The 19,666-nt window shown below is 36.8% G+C and overlaps 1 protein-coding gene across 1 annotated transcript in view; it reads right to left on the bottom strand.

Annotated features, from left to right (window-relative positions):
- Positions 1–2,161: 2,161 nt before the first annotated feature.
- gnai1 (guanine nucleotide binding protein (G protein), alpha inhibiting activity polypeptide 1) overlaps positions 2,162–19,666 on the bottom strand; it is a 35,242-nt gene continuing 17,737 nt past the window's right edge. The window contains exons 2-9 of the mRNA XM_052121192.1: positions 15,868–15,910; positions 15,619–15,760; positions 13,901–14,058; positions 11,885–12,013; positions 8,327–8,456; positions 7,602–7,755; positions 5,098–5,305; positions 2,162–3,242 (exon numbers count right to left, since the gene is read on the bottom strand). Of these exons, the coding sequence (XP_051977152.1) occupies positions 5,115–5,305; positions 7,602–7,755; positions 8,327–8,456; positions 11,885–12,013; positions 13,901–14,058; positions 15,619–15,760; positions 15,868–15,910 (947 nt within the window). The 3' untranslated portion in view covers positions 2,162–3,242; positions 5,098–5,114. The remainder of the gene's footprint in view (positions 3,243–5,097; positions 5,306–7,601; positions 7,756–8,326; positions 8,457–11,884; positions 12,014–13,900; positions 14,059–15,618; positions 15,761–15,867; positions 15,911–19,666) is intronic.

Raw genomic sequence — 19,666 nt, 5'->3', positions numbered from 1 at the left:
CATTATTTGCAATTGTTTTTCAGAACAGCATCGTCGCCAGGGAACCCCGTACCTTCCTCTCCTTAGGGGAAGCCGCAACCATTGATTGTGTGAAGTATCCAACATTCCATTTTCTGTTTTTTCTTTTTTCTCTCGGTTGAAGAAGTACATCATCTGGGTCCTCGTAGTTAACTTCTTTTCATTGCATTGTCTGTGTGAACATTACTCGCACCACTTACAATACAAAATTGTGTAAAATACTGCAGAATTTTGTGGTTTGGGACAAACCTAAAGTTTCATGTTTTCAACATGTTCAATAATAGCTACCTGAATAAAAACATGAAAATTCTCTCATCATTTACTCTTGTACCATCCTAGATGTGTCTGACTTTATTTCTTCTGCAGAACACAAACAAATAATTTTTGAAGAATATCTTAGCTCTGCAGGTCCATACAAAGCATGTAGTCACCAAGAGCTCCAAATAGCACATAAAGGTAAAATAAAAGTAATCAATATGACTCCAGTGGTTTAATCCATGTCTTCAGAAATGATATGATAGGTGTGCGTGAGAAATAGATCAGTATTTAAGACCTTTTTATACTATAAATCTCAACTTTCACTTCCACATTCTTCTTTTGTATTTTGGCGATTCACATTACTCCAATGGTGTTGATTTATAGTAAAAAGGACTTAAATATTGACCTGTTTCTCATATCACTTCTGAAGACAAGGATTTAACCACTGGAGTCTTGTAGATTACTTTATGCTGCCTTTATGTGCTTTTTGGAGTTTCAAAGTTCTGGCCACCATTCTCTTGTATTGTATGGACCTACAGAGCTGAAATATACAACTAAAAATCTTAATTTGTGATCTGCAGAAGAAAGAAAGTCATACACATCAAGTCAATGATGAGAGAATTTTTAATTTTGGGGTGAACTATGTAATTAAAACGACATTTCCCCAAATCAAGTCTTGGCTCAAAGAAAATCCGTTTTATGCAATTCTGAACAAACTAAAGACATTTAAAGGTAACACTATTGCCCTAAGTAGCCTACTAAATAGTAATTAAGTAGCCTACTGTTGGTATAGTGTTGCAAACTTTTCACCATACGATTACGGGCGTTTTTAAGCATTTAAATTAGGAGGGGCCCTCCTCATACTCTAAAACCCTTCAAGGTTTTTAACCCCTAAAATATGGTACAATATGGTTAATACTGGACAACTGGCAACCCTATGTTGGTATCCACAGTAACACAATAACACGCGCTAAGTACAGTATGTACAACAGTGGCACATGTTTGCAATGCACTGGCCACTGGTAAAATGACAAGCACTACAGTACAATGCTTAAGCCATTTTCTATTTGCCCCTGTACTGACCCCATGTCTTTTGACCTGTATACATGCCAGATTTTCTGGATCATTTCACAGAGAAGCTTGTTATCTTCAGAGTTTCCATTTGCTCAGTTATGGATTCAGCCATGACAACTGATAGCATGCTTTCGCCATACACAGGTTATGAGTCTTATCTATGGGACAGGGCTATAATTGTCTGAAATTTTATTAGCACATTGATTTCATTGCATTATTTTCTGAGAGCATGCATCTGCAGTGTGGGTTGTAACTTGTAATCGAAATGGAAAAATCAGAATCAGCCCTGTTTACTTTTGAAATGCACATTTCTGGTCTTGAACTGTTAACCGGTGCCTGGCTCCATTCTTGTATGGAACGCCCACATTTTACAATCCTATAAATTCCTGATGGATACAATCAAGTCCTCCCTAATTTTTTTTTTTGCAAAATATAATTCAGAAATATGTCACATTACAGAAGTAAAATGGGGTTCATGTTGACTTTAAATCACTGACTATGATTGTGTTTAAATTTCGGAGTTTGCTGAAATTTATCGAATCAGGTATCGAATCAGGCTGTTGCAATATGGTCGCTAAGGTGTTCTGGATTGTTGCTAGGACATTGCTAGGTAGTTGCTAGTGTGTTCTGATTGGTTAAGTTAAAAGAGCCCAAGTAAATTTGTTACAATACCAAAATATAATTCACTACAGTGACATTTCACGTTAATTGAGACCGTTTTTCCATTTCAAGTTTGTCCACAAACATCAAAAGACATTCTTACGGCAGTCAGAGGATAAGTACAAATAGATGATGATAAAGGCAACAAACATACGACTCAGGAAGTAAATGCTTTTTATTAGCAAAATAAGGGAAATGAGCGTACAAATGTTCCCCCAATATGGAGAACGCACAGACAGAGGTGGCAGTTTTCTTCATAATGAATCAAAAGTATCGCTTGCCTCATAAGTCTCTTAACCAACATTTTCATATTGTTTCACTGGAAAATCTTGAAACCCTTCTCAGTCCTTTTGTCTGCTCAATGACGTTCCTTGAGGACATGCCATTCTCCGAGGAATGAGCTGTTACAATGGTGGTCTGTGTCTGATGACAGGTGCTTGACAGACAGATTCCATGCCCTGCATGCAGAATGTCTCAACGTCTAACAGCGGAACAGGACCTGCCTCCATTTGTAGTGGCTCGATTCTTGTTTCCATGGAAACTTAGGAGTTTTGGACCACCGCTCACTGCATTAACCATTAGCTTTCCCCTACGCTGGCATATATTATATATGTACATACACACATACACGCAAACAGATACACTCATACTCTCTCTCTCACACACACACACACACACACACACACACAAACTCACATTCTATGCATACGAGAACTTGTGCTCTCAGGGAGATTAGTAACATGAATGATGTTTGAAACTTTTCAATTTTTTGACATTGGAGAGATATTCAGCAGGCAAACGCAAGCAAATGGACAAAGACCGCAAGTAACGCATGCGAAGGCACGAGAACCAAAACACTGGATTGAGCAGCACAGTCTTCCTCTCTCCCCATAGCAAGTACAGCAAAGTCAAAAAATAAATGTAACATTACAAGTTAAGGGGAACTCCTCTGATGTAAGAAAGCATAATGAGAAATCCCTTGTTTAAAAAGAAACAAACTTGTGTAGGGGGTAAAAAAAAACGACATAGCCGCGACAGCAACGACTGAGGGAACATTCGACAAAATAAATTTTTGAAATGCTACTTTTTAAAATGTTCAAAAACAAAAACCATAAATAAAGCTGACAAAAGTGGCGTAATTTACAGCACTGGTCCATGAAAAATTCTCCATACTTAGTCGTGCAATCTTTCTCCAAACAAAATGCACATCAAAACTCTGGCTTGAGTTTCACCTAGAGAGAAGAAAAGAACGATTTCAGTATAACATATCAGTTTCATATCTACACAAAGCATTGTAAGTAAACAATATCTTTTAATGTCAGTGGTACACACAATATCATACTTTAAAGACCCCATGAAATGACTTCATGAGAGCCGTTTTCTTTCCTGTGTTTATTTCCTGTTGAGTGGTGGTGGCGTAGTGGGCTAAAGAACATAACTGTTAATCAGAAGGTCGCTGGTTTGATCCCCACAGCCACCACCATTGTGTCCTTGAGCAAGGCACTTAACTCCAGGTTGCACCGGGGGGATTGTCCCTGTATTAAGTGCACTATAAATCGCTTTGGATAAAAGCGTCTGCCAAATGCATAAATGTAATGTAAATGTTGAGGAAGTATGGGCGAGACATATCATAGGCCCCCCACATTTTCTTTATAGCCAATACTATATAATTATGTCTAAATTATGCAACAGCCATGAACCATGAATTGCTACTTGCTATTTCTAGGTCGAAGGTATTAGGGGGGTGGATATTCGCATTCTAGACAGCATTTGATTGGACAAAGAATTCGACATGCCCCTGAGTGGAAGATGAGTCATCAATATGTTTGGTCTGTTTTCCCAGAAGAGAAGTAATGTATTTATTTAAAACAGTGGTTGATTTTTATTAAAACAAACAGAATTCAAGTTTTTACTTTATGTTATATGAGGGTCTTATTGTACTGGATTGGACACTTTTTACTAGGCCTTCGTTTATTTTTGTTCTTTAGACATGCATTTATGTGTAGATTTGATTGTTTTAGCCCTTGTCCCAGACCCCTGGCATTCAAAATAAAAAAAATAAGTAAATAAAAACATGTTTAAACTATGATAATTTAAACGAAGAGTAATATAAACAGAAACTATTGCAATATCTATTGTGTGAAAAGCATTTCTTAACATTTTTCCAAAAATGACGATTGTTTCTCAGTTGTGAAGTAATTTCCATCCAAACAATTTTGGCCCAATTACGTTTTGTTTTTTTTAACTCTGTAGTTAAGTTTAAAACTAAAGTCAAGGTAAATATAACTTGTGAGCAAAGTATTTTTATATGGGGTCATTTCCAATCAAGCTGTCATTCTGCCAAATTATGCAAAAAGTGAGAGAATATTATTTAAACGTGTGTATTTAGGATGCATCAAATGTTAGCTAATAAATTAGCATTAGTAAGACAAAGAAGTGGGCCATTTTATTTAAGAAAAAAACATACAAAAAATTAAATGTCTAACATTGTCATTTTCACCACAGAATTCAATTAAAGCTAAAAGCACTGTGTTAATTTTTGTCCACTTTTAGGTGTACAGTGGCACATAGATGGCCTCGAAGTTAATACACATGGACTTAAAGCCAAGTGCAATTCTGATTCATGGGGTCTTTAAAGATGAAGTGTTTAATTTCTACAACACTTGCCAAAAACAAAAGAATTGCAAAAATAAAAATAGTTTCCAAAGATGTTTCCAATCTTCCATTGTTCTCCAAAATAAGGTGGTTCTAGCTCAAACTCATGCCATTGGTTGAGCCAGACAATGTCATGTTGCACATCTCAAACAGAGCCACTGTGTTTACACTCTTCTTGACCTACGAAAGGCCTATTTATAATTGTCGCTGCATTGTCTCTAAATTGGAACATATTTTAAAATTGAAAAAATTACACACTACACCCTTGAACAAGCCATGTCATGTACTGTTTTATTCCATGCTGGCTCTAGGGTGAGTACGTGACTCAGGCCTTCATTCGCTGCATGAACATAAATTATTTTGCAAGTAAACACACACCACAAAGGCAGCACGCCAACATGCACACGTGACATACAGGGAGCTGAGCCTCACCAGATGCAAACCGGCTTCTAGAACAGTCCGCAGTCCTTCAGGTTGTTCTTGATGATGACGTCTGTCACAGCATCAAAAACGAACTGCACGTTCTTGGTGTCGGTGGCACAGGTAAAGTGGGTGTAGATCTCCTTGGTGTCTTTCCGCTTGTTCAGGTCCTCGAACTGACACTGGATATAGGCGGCCGCCTCCTCGTATGTATTTGACCCTGTAAGATGGACAGGAAACATTGTCCTTCCTTATATGGTAAGGTTTGGCCAGGAGGTGATGTCATATGACGTCATGTAAATATCTGAAAACAATGGAATATGGCGTGGGCTACAGACATCTGAATTCAATGACTGTGAATAATATGGGGGTGTGATGCAATAATATTTGCTAGTTAAAGGGATAGTTCACCCAAAAATGAAAATTATTTCATCATTTACTCACCCTCATGCCATCCCAGATGTGAATGACTTTCTTTCTTCTGCTGAATACAAACTAGATTTTTAGAAGAATATCTCAGCTCTGCGGGTCCTTACAATGCAAATGAATAGGAACCAAAATTGTTAAGCTCCAAGATCCACATAAGGGCAAAATAAAAGTACTCCAGATGACTTCCATGTCTTCAGAAGCGATATGATTAGTGTGGGTGAGAAACAGATCAAAATTGAAGTCTTTTCCCCTTCACTATTACCTACTCCTTCTGTTTTTGGTGATTCACATTCTTTGTGTATATTGCCCCTATTGTGCAGGGAGGAGAACTGATGATAAAAAAAGACTTAAATATTTATCTGTTTCTCACCCACACCAATCATATTACTTCAGAAGACATGGATTTAACCATTGTAGTATGGATAACTTTTATGCTGCCTTTAAATGGATTGTGATGCTTCAACATTTTGGCACCCATTCACTTGCATTGTATGGACCGACAGAGCTTGAATATTCTTCTAAAAATCTTAATTTGTGTTCTGTAGAAGATAGAAAGGCATGCACATCTGGGATTCCAGGAGGGTGAGTAAATCATGAGATAATTTTCATTTTTGGGTGTACTATCCCTTTAAGGCCTTTATTAATGGAGGTATGGAGGGCCAAATAACTCTAAAATAACGAAATATTTAAATAAATAATGAAATACATAGTGAATTAAGTGCATCATTAAATACATATTTTAGTAATTAAATACATATAGTGAATTGATTACATGCAAAAATGATTAATTAATAAAAAATGTAAATATATAATTAAAAACAATGAAACTGAAAATATTTGAAATATTAAAACAATGAATAAATCATTCAATAAATTAATTTCCATTGTATTTCATTTTAGCACTATTTTGCCTGCATTTTCTTTTTAGGGTTAATTTAACATTTACACATGAGCTTCATGTCTTCATTTTTATGGAGGGCCAAGTTACTAAAAATTGAATCTCTAAATAAATATTTGCATGTTAAATAATAAATGATTGATTGTGTTCCTCACTTGTAAGTCACTTTTGGATAAAAGCATCTGCTAAATTACTAAATGTGAATTTAAATATTTCTATAAACAAGTACTTTGTATACTACATACTGTACTACATACTATATTAAAATAGTTTATATGATTATACTTTAAAATCATGAAAATAATCATTAAGTTACTTAAATTAAAAACTGTCCATTGTACTTCAATTTAACACAAGTTTGTGTCCATTTTCAATTAAGCATTATCTTAAGGTCATTTTTTATTTAAGCAAGAGCTTTGTGACTTCTTATTTTCAGGGTCACGTTTATCAACAAGTCACTCAACGACAGTGAGTGAAAAGATAATGCTAAAATGAAATACAAGGGACATTTGTTGATTTATTTATAGGTGCATTCAGTCATTGGACTTACAGTGACAACTAGAGGTGTGGATAAAGGATCATTCAAAATTAATAGTTTTCAGTTACAATCAGTCATGATTAATTTAATCCAAGAGTGAAAGTGTCCAATAACAAGACGTTACTGAGATTAACTACATAGTTTTCAGCTGGTCATGTGATACTAAAATGGCAGCCCCCATGAGTGTGACCCTCCCCAGCTTTTATAAGATTACTGATTTGAGTCTTCATCTCATGTGAGTGCTCATGATTTTATACACATGTTTCAAAATAACCTTTTTAATGGGGAAACCTATTAATTCATTTTGAGTAATTTGGCTTTCGACACTATGGGCCTGAGATATAGGAAAATATAATTTCTTGACATTTCAGTAGTAACTGTTTCAAATAAAATAATTAAAAATTACTTTTTTTTTATTATTATTATTTATTATTATTATTTATTATTTACAGGCAAAAGATTGAAGTAAAAAAAAAAATGTAATCAACCTGACTAAATCAACCCAACAATTAGGTTACACTAATGAAAGTAATTTTTAATGGGTTATATCAAGAAGAAATAGATCCTTGAAGTAACAATTGCAGGTTACCACTTTTTTCAATGCGATAAAAGAGGCAAGCAATACAATGTAAACCAGGATCGAGGTCTGACCTGCGTATTCTGGGTAGCAGATGGTGAGCGGACTCTTCTTGATCTTCTCCTCAAACAGATCCTTCTTATTCAGGAACAGGATGATAGAGGTGTCTGTGAACCACTTGTTATTACAGATGCTGTCGAACAGCTTCATGCTCTCGTGCATTCGGTTCTGAGGAGAGAGAAACATATGGGTGATGGAATAAAAGAAATGAGAACAGTAAACAATTGGAACATTTGGAAAGAGCAAAAGAGTGTTGATTTAGTGGCTTGGTTTGGCAGTATCTTTAAACACTAGATTGTGTTACACAATAGCATACATGCTGTACCATTCAATTACAATATTTTCAGTTCACACAGCAACCATTTAATGACTACAGGCTGAGCTTTGTATCGAGTTGCTTCCCACCCCAGCTCAAAAGCTTGTTTTGTGGAAGTGTGCTTCAGCCCTTTTCATTTATAATTAAACCAATCAATACCTGTTTGCAAACCCTTAATTGGTTTTCTTGTCAGGTCTAGTTTACCTCCCATTTACCCCATACTCATTCAAAAATACTTCACACAAAAGGGCATATATACAATAGGATCATTGGTAATCCTGAAGGAGGTCTATAAATTAAGCACTTCGAGCTGGATTAACTGCAGACATTTGTGAAGAAACAAAAAGAGAAATTTCAAAACAACTCCATCCTGTAAGCACTGTAACTGTGTATTATTTTAGATAACAGGAAGTACTCTCGCACCATCTCCTCATCTTCAGCCAGCACCAGGTCATAGTCACTCAGGGCCACACAGAAGATAATGGCAGTCACGCCTTCAAAACAGTGAATCCATTTCTTTCGCTCTGACCTTTGACCTCCCACATCAAACATCCTGAAATAAAAGAATAACTTGAGTTATGTACAATTAAGAAGGAACTAAGAAATACAAGCAATTTCAAAATCGATTCCAAACCCTTGCTGCCTACAACAGCAGCTGCCTTCTAAAGGGCTGTTCAAACCCCTTGAGTTCAGTTCTTGAGTTAAAAAAACCTAGACACATTATATCAAATGGAACAGAAAGTAGGTGTCTTGTAGAGCGTTTTTAAAAGTTGAGGTTCTTTGAAAATTGACACACCATCTTAAAAATGTGGTGCTCATCCGTGAGATCAGAGACTGTTTAGCTCAAGACTAAATGAATGAGAAAAAATATCCTTTTAGATACAGACACCGCCTGTCAATCATCTCGAGAACACATGCGCATTAGCTGAACAAGCCTGAAAAATAGTTTTTTTCGTGTGATCTGAGCTTAAGGAGCACAATTTCTCATACCATTGATATCCGATTTTACTGCTGAATTTAAATAAGTACAGTTGAAGACAAAATTATTAGCCCCCTTTGAAATATTTATTTTTCAAATAATTCCCAAGTGCTGTTAAATGGAGCAAAGATTTTTCAACATAGCATTTCTAAACATAATAGTTTATTTAGGCAACTTAAAGAGTGTTTATAATACTAACAGAAGTGAGGTATGCTTTGGGTTGTTCTCATGCTGGAAGACGAAATGTCGACCCAAACCAAGTTTTGTTGCAGATTGACAGAGGTTGTCTTTCAAAATCTTCTCGTAGTCTTCCTTTTTCAAGATTCCTTCGACCCTGATGAGATTCCCAATTCCAGATGCACTGAAACATCCCCACAGCATTATACTCCCACCACCATGTTTCACTGTGGGATCGGTGTTCTACCCTTCTTTCTCCAAACATAGGCAACATCTCTATGGCTCTAGTTTTGTCTCATCTGACCAAAGGACACGTTTCCAGCATGCATAATTTTTCTCTAGGTTGTCCTTGGCAAACTTCAGTCTAGCTTGGAGGTGTCTCTTCTTCAGAAGTGGAGTTTTTCTTGCCAGTCTTACTCTCCACTGTGTGGGTCTCTTCAAACTTCTTGATATTACTTCTCACGGCAGTTCTTGACACCTGAAAACGCTTTGGTAAATGTGTATATCCTTCTCCTGCTTTGTGAGCATTAACAATTATTTTTCTCAAGTGTAAACAAATTTCTTTTGTCTTTGCCTTGACAGTTTTATATGACTTCACTAGTTGTTTTGCAAGATACTAATCCTCAGTTTGAAGTGCAATTTTAAGGCTTTGGGGATTCATTATGTTAATTAGGCAAGTCATTGAATAACAGTGGTTGGTTCCGTAGCCAATCAAACAGATAATTTCTTAAGGGGGCTAATAATATTGACTTTTTTTTTTTAAATAATGATTTTATTCCAGGCAAATTGAAATAAATAAGGCTTTCTCCAGAGGAAAATTGAAATTTCATAGGGGGGCTAATAATATTCAACTTTACTTTGATCATAATCTTGACCAACTGTTTTGGAGATTTCTGTCTTTCTCCATTCAAGTAGATAGGAGCTGCACATTCATGCCATTTATTTACATAGAAATTTGCTGCTCAGGTGCTTTTCAAAGATGGCCACTGAGTGGACTGACTTGCTTGAAATTGGTGAGATATTGAAAATAAAGGACAATGTAGTGCAACGGTCAAAGACCTCCATCTAACAAATTTTTTTAAAATGCAAAATGAATTTGGTGTGAACAGCCCCTAAGTCTGAATCCTAACTGGAATGGAATGTCATAAGTCACTGATTTAAAACACTGTATAGAGGCAGAAAGCTAATCTCGACAATTGATTCCATTAGAGTTTGATGTTAGCAGGTTGCTAAGCTAACCTAACAACGTAAGCATAAAAACATAAAGCAGCCACCAATATCGGGATCATTAGTCCATTTTTTCCGTTGAATAGAACAATTTTATTTTTTATAATTGTTGGTAGTGAATGAAATTTAAGGCAGTTTATATTGTATTTCAACTTATCTTGGATGGTTTTTGTAACTTTTGTCAATTTTTGTCAGCTCATTGCAATTTATTCTATATCCTTTGAAGAGAAGGCTCATACATGTGATACCAGCTTAGATTTTTTCCAAAACTAGGCATTTTAGCAGATATACACTACATTTTGGAACAGCCTTTGCATCTGGGACAAGCCTATGATGCTTTAAAATGCTGTCTAGGTAGGCAGCTCACTAGGTTTTTCAAGCAGAGTTTATATCTCAGTAGTGGCTTTCTGATTTGTACACAACAGTAGTTTTAAAGAAATGGGCATTAAAACTGCACATATGTGCTTCCCCTTCCTGTCTGAATGCAGTAAGTTCCAGCTCAAGACCTACACTTCTTCTGTTTGTCCCTGTCTGCTTCTGTTTTGTCATTCTTGCACATGACTGCAGTCACACATTCTCTGTACACAGTACGGTCGTCGCATGATTCCTGGTTTACCACAAAACTCCATAAAGCTGCTATAAAATGCTTCATAAAAGTTCATGCAGTGAATATGCAAATGCATTTCAGATTATGTTTATTAGGCCTGAGGTGTAATAAAATGCATAAAACAGTATGGGTGAATCTACAGAGTTTTTGCAAAACTGAAATTACGAGCTCCATTACTCGTTTGGCTGCAGTTTCCAAGTGAAATGTCCAGCAAGGGGCTCCAAAACCGAGTGAAATTAGGTTATGATCAAACATGGTTTTAACGGTGAATTTTAGATGAATGTTTTAATAAATTAAACTTACCCTTACCCTTCCCTAAAACTTTCCCCTTAACCTAACCAGTAGTGTCTGAAAAAATTAATTAGAGTTTAACAAAACAGACATCCTTACACTTAACCAACACCTAACCCTAACTGATGCAAATGCATATTTGAAATAGAATATAATAAAATAAAGAAATACATTTACTGAAGCAACCTCATCATTTCGTGTAGCTTTTATGCCACTTTCTCATTCATGCATCTTTGGCTAGTCTTGAACCGCAGTCATCAAGACCAAAGACCAACGCTCTTTAAAGTGAGCTACCAAACAAACTAATGGTGTAGAAATAAGTTTGTATAAGTAAGTGGGTATGTAATACAAGTGTTAAAATGTTTGAAATCATGCGTTAAACTAAAGTATTTTGCTATCATAACATAGTGGGTGATGAATAATAGAGTGAAAACAAAGTCATAATCAGCAATTGTACTTGTGGTTTATGTGACAATGATAAACCACACAGTTGTTGTAGTGCCTATAATGTTCATTTCACCAGGAAACTGCAGCGAAATTTTGAAAGCAGCACGTAAATAAGTGTGCAAAAATGGATATAAAGTAATATTCTGGTTTGCCAAATGCATAAATGTAAATATTCATTCATATGAGACCAAGCTGAAATTGACCCCTAAAGACCATTTGATATGACGGAACAATCTGAACTTTTAGAGCTCACTTGAAGTGCAGATCTTTGAAAGTGAAGTGTGTCTCCACGATGCCTGTGGTTTTGACTCGGGTCCTCAGCACATCCTGTTGGGTGGGTATATATGTCGCCTGCGATATTCTGTCCAGATCATTCAGGTAACTGTAGGAACATGACAGGGAGGTAGAAGGGTTAGTTCAAATGAAATGAAAAGGCCTGAGTATACTTCACTTGGTTCCAGTAAATCGCTTTGTTTATGAACCAGAGGACCTGGCCCGATCTCTCATGAGACTTGAGGACAAAAGTGGACCTGCTGTCCACAGGCACAGGATTAAAAGTTCCATTCCTCAAATCTGCAGTAATCCCCTTCACAGAAACACACAGTTACTGTATTTTGCACACACATACACACACACACTAGCACGTGGATGCACAACCCCCCTAGAACGATTGCACAAGAGTTAGCAGGGCCGTTTCCTGAAAAACAAACACTGAATCGTAACGTCTGCCAACTGACCACTTTGTATGATTTGCACAACCCCAACTGACATTGTGTTACAGCCAACACGTTAGTCTGCAATTTGGTAATGCTTAGTAACAGCTTAAACTAAAGCCAAATTGCATACCCCAACGCATTGACAAACACAAACATTTGCATTCATACCAAAGTCTGCACTCAAAAGAAAGAGATCTCAGTGAACTCAAACATTCCACATACATTTGATTATCTATAAGGTTTTATTTCTTGTAAGGAATTTCAGGAGAAGCACGTGAGACAAAATTAATAATTAATTAAAAACAGGGAGCCTGGGTAACTACCACACCTGGAGTCACAAGTTCGAATCCAGGGTGTGCGGAGTGACTCCAGCCTGGTCTCCTGAGCAACTAAATTGGCCGGTTGCTAAGGAGGGTAGAGTCACATTGGGTAACCACCACATGGTCATGATTAGTTGTTCTCTGTCTCAATGGGGCACATGGTAAGTTGTGTTTGGATCGTGGAGATTAGCATGAGCCTCCACACGCTGTTAGTCTCCGTGGTGTCATGCACACGTGATAAGATGCACGGATTGACTGTCTCAGAAGCAGAGGCAACTGAGACTTGTCCTCCACCACCCAGATTGAGGTGAGTAACCGCGCCACCATGAGGACCAACTAAGTAGTGGGAATAGGGCATTCCAAATGGGCGAAAAGATTAATTGAAACATTATTGAAAGTTTCATTACATTGTCTGAGCTCTGAAAGTGCAACTTATGCGCAATCAAATATTCCTCGGGGCAACCTCACGCAGTCATCAGTGAGTAACAGTGACGTTAATAGTTGATTTAAGGGAAGCAGGAATTTCTGAGTACACTACATCATTTCTATCTGTAATTGGTAACTTTAACTTACAGCAACATTTTAGTATGATTTTGAACATTACAAACATGTACTTAGAGTTATTTGCATTCTTCAGCCTTGGCATGTGATATAATCTTGTTTTATTTGTGTATTTTTACATTGTTAAATCAACATTGTGTGTTTGGCTGATCTCATTCGGGCTGGTTTTCCAAGTCAAGTGTAACTACATGTTCCAGTAACATGGTAGGCAGGCAATTACAGTACAGCACATATTGTTTAAGGCTCAAAAAACGAGCGTCTGGAAATGGTAAGACATTAGATCTCCATGTACCACAAAAAGCTGTTTGAACTTGCTGTGTTGGCAGCAGCTGACATGTTCAATGGGCATGAAAATATAAGACCAAGAATGAATGGATGAGTAACCAAAAATGTGAGAGTGATCAAACTCTGAGGTAGAGAGATAAATAAAGAATGGCTGCTCAGGACCAAGACAAATATGGGTGGGGATTCATCCTTATCCTATCTAGGAACAAAGCGTCAAGTTACAAGCCTTGTTGAAGGAAAAATGCTGAGTTAAGTGACAAAATGACAGCAAATCAGAATGAATTTGATGTTTAAAATAAAGCTATGTGGTGCGAGATTTTGAGAAACATTGGCTCATTTCAGGTGAGAAAAGCCCCTTAATGTAGGTAGAGAGAGAGAGATACATACTATGCAGCAGAGTCATTGAGCTGGTACTCTCTGGATCGGCTGAAACAGGCCTGCACTCCTCCATCTTTCCACAGACGCTTGATCACACCAGCAAGTTCTGCTGTCATGAAGCCCTCCTCAGCACTGCCTGCCAGCACAAACAACTGCCTGGCATCATCCTGAGACATAGAGAGACAAAGCAGTCTTAAATTACACAGTGTCATTTCACAAACTTCCCAAATTCTGTATTGTGTTTAATAGAATTCTGTCCCTGAAAAGACGATGATTGAAATGAGTTTTTTAACATTTGTTTTTAAATAACATGGCTGACTCCTTGGTCTTGATGAGGATACTTCTAAATAGCAAAAATGTTAGATATCCTAAATAAACACAATTAATAAAAAAAAATGTAAAAATAACAGCTTGATTGAAAATGGTGCCCAATAAAAAAACTAAATTTATTTACTAAATATTATTTTAATTTTTTTAAACGTGTCATATTTCATCCCAAACATGCTCTTCATAAACACTTATGTCGACTTGGTTAACAAGTACTTTGGAAAAAAAACTTTATTAGGGGCATAATAGTTTGGTATGGTGGAAAAGATGCCACAACTGTGCAATAAATACTGAAATGGTTTATGTTTACTTTATTCTCTGTTTAGATCAGTGGTTTCTCATCTTTTGAAACAAGAAAAACATCCTTGTTTATGTGAGCGCACCTGACATCAACGCTTTGGGCTGTCAAGAGCTGCGTGAGCAGGATGCGCTACGGTGCCAGGTGAAAGTTTAAACAAGGCAGGACAAACGAAATTGCACACATCGGTTCTTAAGTGTATTTTCACTATTTTTGTTGAATGTGTGTGTGAAAGTGAATGAGATTTGACGACGGGTCAGTCTTCTGCGCCCCCCTTCCAAAACCGCCGCATTCCCCATTCGTGGCGCGCCCCACACTTTCAGAGCCACTGGTTTAGATTATCATAGTTTTACACATTTATTAATTTGTATTTTACTATGAATTTTTCCAGGAAGTCTGGGACAAGGCTAAAACAATAAAATCTATAAATAAAAAGCATTTTAACCAAAATTAATGATTAAAGGTCTGGTATAAACTTAGTAGTAGTAAGACCCTAAAATTTTGAAATATGTTTGTTTAATGATAAATAAATCCTGGACCATGCAATGGCCTGAAGTTGAGAAACACCCATATATACTGTATATATATTTATAAACATATGCATTAATATTCAAAAGATAGGACACACCTAATCATTATTTATTATTACAATTTTCCACATTTTAGAATAACATTAAAGTCAACAAAACTTAATAAAACACAAATGGAAGTATAAGAATTATGTAGTGACCAACAATCTTATATTTTAGCTCCTTTAATGTAGCCATGCTCTTTGCCTTAATAACCTGAAACATTCTTTTAATTAAAACGTTAGTTTTGAAAATAAGTTTCTACAAAACTAATTTCAAGCACATAAAAGACCATATTTCATTAAACTGATTAAAATGATTCACAACAAGATGTTGATCCAACAAGAAAAATCATTCAATTAAATTAATAAAAACAAAAACAAAGAAAAAGAATTCTCTGAGGTAGTCAAAATTTTTGCTTGCATGACCACAGTCCTTTGCCTTGGCTCTAGTCGTAAACTCCATACTGAAATGTGCACACAAACAGACTGCGGACATCTGAAGTGCAACCGACCACTGATCCTATGACTCACCGCTCGTGCCGCATCCCCAAAGTCGATCTTGAGTCGCCCCATGGCACGGATAATAGCAATGATAGACTGAATCGTGTTGCTGTAGACGACAGCTTTGTACTGTTTGCACTCTTCCTCCGAGTATCCGGCCTCATGGATGATTCTAGAGAGAGAGAGAGAGAGAGCGAGAGAGAGATAAGTGATGAAGAAATGACATTCACCATAAAATTGCAGTGGAATTAGAGTAGAAAATAAAAATAAGACACTTACTTCATTTGTTTGACTATTGTACTCTTGCCAGACTCCCCAGCACCTATCAAAGAGCAGTTGAATAGGAATTAGCTGTGTAGCACGTTCAAGTGTCTAGACTTAAAAAGAACTTCAAGAACAACAGCTACTGATTCAATACATCTACTTGGATGAGACCCACAGGGCTATCAGAAAACAAAAACGACAAAATAAAAATTAAAGTCTCTTTTTTCAGTTAAGCGCTCTATTTCTGAGCAGCTCTTACCGTATGTATATTTTTAAAACCTTATAGAGCGATGAAGACAAGGGCTGTCTCTTCAGCTCTCAAAGTACAAGACCTAAGACACCAAAAACTGTTGTACATAAATGTTCTAACGCTTTCCTTATTTCATATGAATATTTTATCATTTGTGTGTGGACTGTAAACTTTTTTCTTTTGGGTGACCTATTCTTAAATCACCATTCACATCACCGGCGGCATGCTGCTAGACTTTGCCATCTGTGTCTCAACTTGTCCTATCGCTTGCCACAGCGGTCTCTGTTGCGAATGGTTGCGACAGCTCGTGTCGCTGGAAGTCGCTGTGATCTCATTGAAAATGAACGGGATGGTGTCGCTATCTTACATGATGTTGCTGCCGGTGTGAACGCCATGGCTGAAGGCCATTTCACAACAAATGCGAATCTTTGACGAGATTTCTTGCCGTAAATAACATTGGATTACTAACAAGCCATTCACAACTGGAACGAATATTCGTGCCGACAAAGCGAAGCTTTTTTATGAAGTGTGGGTCAAAAAAAAAAATCATTCGGCGAAGAAATGCCCCGACCAATCAAATTTGAGATGTGAATCACATGTCAGGAGTTGTTGCAGTTCCCAAAACCAGTAGGACAGGTGGCGCTAAAGCTGTTTTGACCACCGACATTAAACGCTGAAACAGTTAGGACATTTGCATCAAATGCCTTAAAAATGTAACTTTTTTTCTCCTATGGGTTCTCTTAACATATATATGATCTTCCTGCATCACTGTCTTACGTTCCCTTTAAATCTTACATAGATTGTCTTCATATTAGGGCTGGGCGATAAAAACTATATCAATATTTATCAATTCACTGACTTCAAAAGCTGCTGCAACGGATCTCGAGGAGATGTTCGAAAATGAGATTTAAGAGCTATGGTGGAGGGGAAGATTTTCAGCGAATAATATATTTAATTTAGCCTAGGTCTTTTATGCAATTATAAGCAAGTATAAGTTTGTTTGCTTTTATAAGCTTGGTAAGCTATGGTGTGTTTTTTTTCAACAGCCCCACTACCCATTTACCTTTATACTATGGGAAAAAAGCAGCCTGGAAATTTGGCTAAACTTCTCGTTTTGTATTCCACTGAAATATCATTAGACCTCAATAGACCTCAATCAGAGTGTCTATGAAAGGAAAGTCCAGCCTCACATGCATTCAGAAAATGTCTAAACTCAGCTCAGCAACTCTGAAATCTCTGGGCTTTGCTGAATTTATTGGTTAAATAACAATCCCACATATAGAATCCTATTCAAGCAGCTTATCTACCGTGATACCATTGCCTAGCACTAAGATATCCAGTGCTATGAGTGTGTGTGTGTGTGTGTGTGTGTGTGTGTGTGTGTTGTCTATATTTGCCCAATGGACAGAAAAGCACAATGGGCTTAAAAGCACATGTCATTATGCTATAAACAGAACAGTTAAATATTTCTGTAACAACTTTAAAGCATGTAAGTAGAACATGCGAGACATGTTGCATTACAATGCATAACTCCTGAAAACACACATACTATGTGCTTATAGTGGACAATGACACCAAGAACTATGTGTATTTAAGAGTGGATAACCCACTTAGTGCCTGATCCATGACCAACATCTGATGAGCTTATTATGGGTTACAGTGGAAATTAATGGGTGCATGGAGACCAATCAACTCAAAGGGTTCAAGTGTATGAAATAATAAATAATTCCACCACAAAATATCATTAAATAATAGAGAAGCAGTTTTGACGATGATAAACTCTACTATAGAAAGCCGATTATGAAGCAAACACAGTACGCAAAGGTCTAAATGTGGGTGAATGAATAATGAGAGAATTGTAATTTATGGGTGAACTGACCATTTTTGCTTTGACTGCTTGGTCCGACCTTGCGTTTGATTCCTTAGGACTACATTAATTTAATTACTACTAAATGTTGCTGAAAATCGGACATGCTGTGCATTTCAAATCACATCAATTCAAAGTAGTAAGTTAAATAACATTGTTTTGGCCTCATTAATGTTAATGTTAGAAGTATATTAATGTAATAATGATTTAAAAGCTTCCAAAAACCTATCATGTCACATCCATTCAAAGAAGTATATGAAAGAAATCTGTATTGCTGTAAGTACAGTTGCACACTTGCACGACTGTAGTTCCGGCTTTGGCCACTGGGGGAATTTCGTACATTCAAAAAGCATAGACTGAATTTAGCACACAAAACATTTAACTTATTCTTACCGATTTTAACATGACATCTACTAAATAATGACTAAGGGCAAGAAGATGCCAGCTTCTTAAAATTTTTGTTGCATTGGATTTACCACCGAAATTTGTCATGCACAGAACGGCACTTGCATTTCTATGGTGTGGATGTTTTGCAAGAGATGCGAAGAATGCAAGCTGCTCTCAGAAAGCAATTTATCTGGAGACCAGTTGATATAAAAATAGTGTGAACAGAAGCATGCAAAGATGTAAATTTTACGTCATCAATAGTGGTTTAATTCCATAATTTTGGACTGATTGCATTAATGTTAGGTTCGAGTCCAAATTAGTCGAGTCCGAATCAAGTCCGAGTCTTTAAGCAATCGAGTCCGAGTTGAGTCCGACTCCATAACAGGCACTTCAAAATTGAAATTGTGCATGGTTTGAATGTTGTGAAAGGCGGGCACATGCTGTAAAAGAATGTATTTTAAGCAGCTTGTCAGTCATTAATAAATAGGTGCTGTTAATCTGTTTAGAGTTGCTGTCTGCTTTAGCAATAATACTTTTTTCCCTAGACTTTTTAACAAGTTACACAGTTAATTCACCAAGCTATTATTGACCAGTTCAAGCTGACAACCCTGTGTGAACCACAATTGAATACAGAAGCCTACATGTGTAGATACATTATCCTAAAAAGACTTAATATTCAATATTAATAATATTTGTATGTTTTTTTATTTCGATATGTTGTTTTTAGTAAACTGTGAGAGACATGATATCTGTAAGTTGACTCAATGAAGTTCTTGATTTTAAGTTTTTATCCACAATGAAATCGTAAACCGCCTTCTTGGCTGCACAAACGGCACACGCAATTTTACCAGTTGCCAGTCCTGTATCGTGTGAAACTGCCTTGTTTAGTTTCTATTACAATTGTCCATTAAAATTGGACTTGTGACAAGGACTCTAGTCCGAGCCCAAACATGAGTACCCCAACTCTATTTCATACCAGCGGCAAACTGTGCAGAAGTTTACATGAACGAGATGCCGAACCATACACACGTTTGCTGGTGCACGCCTGAGTTCGGAAAAGCACTTTCAGACCAATCACACAAACCAATCTCAAAGTCAAATGGACTCAAAAGCTCTTCTAAAAAAATATTTGTTCAGTTTTTCTTTGTCATTCCTGACTGCCATTTAAGCCCCAGTGTTTTTGTACTTTTTATTTTCCTCCCTGTTATCAGCAGCACTGAGTGCAAATAAAACAGCTGGCAAAACAGCTTCTACCATGGAAAACAAAACAGAAATGTAAATTCCACCCACTTGTTTTGAAGCGCTTAAAC

Source organism: Xyrauchen texanus, chromosome 47, assembly GCF_025860055.1.
Source record: "Xyrauchen texanus isolate HMW12.3.18 chromosome 47, RBS_HiC_50CHRs, whole genome shotgun sequence".
Lineage (NCBI taxonomy): Eukaryota > Metazoa > Chordata > Actinopteri > Cypriniformes > Catostomidae > Xyrauchen > Xyrauchen texanus.
The sequence above is the reverse complement of the archived record's forward strand: the minus strand, read 5'-3'. Positions and strand labels throughout refer to the sequence as shown.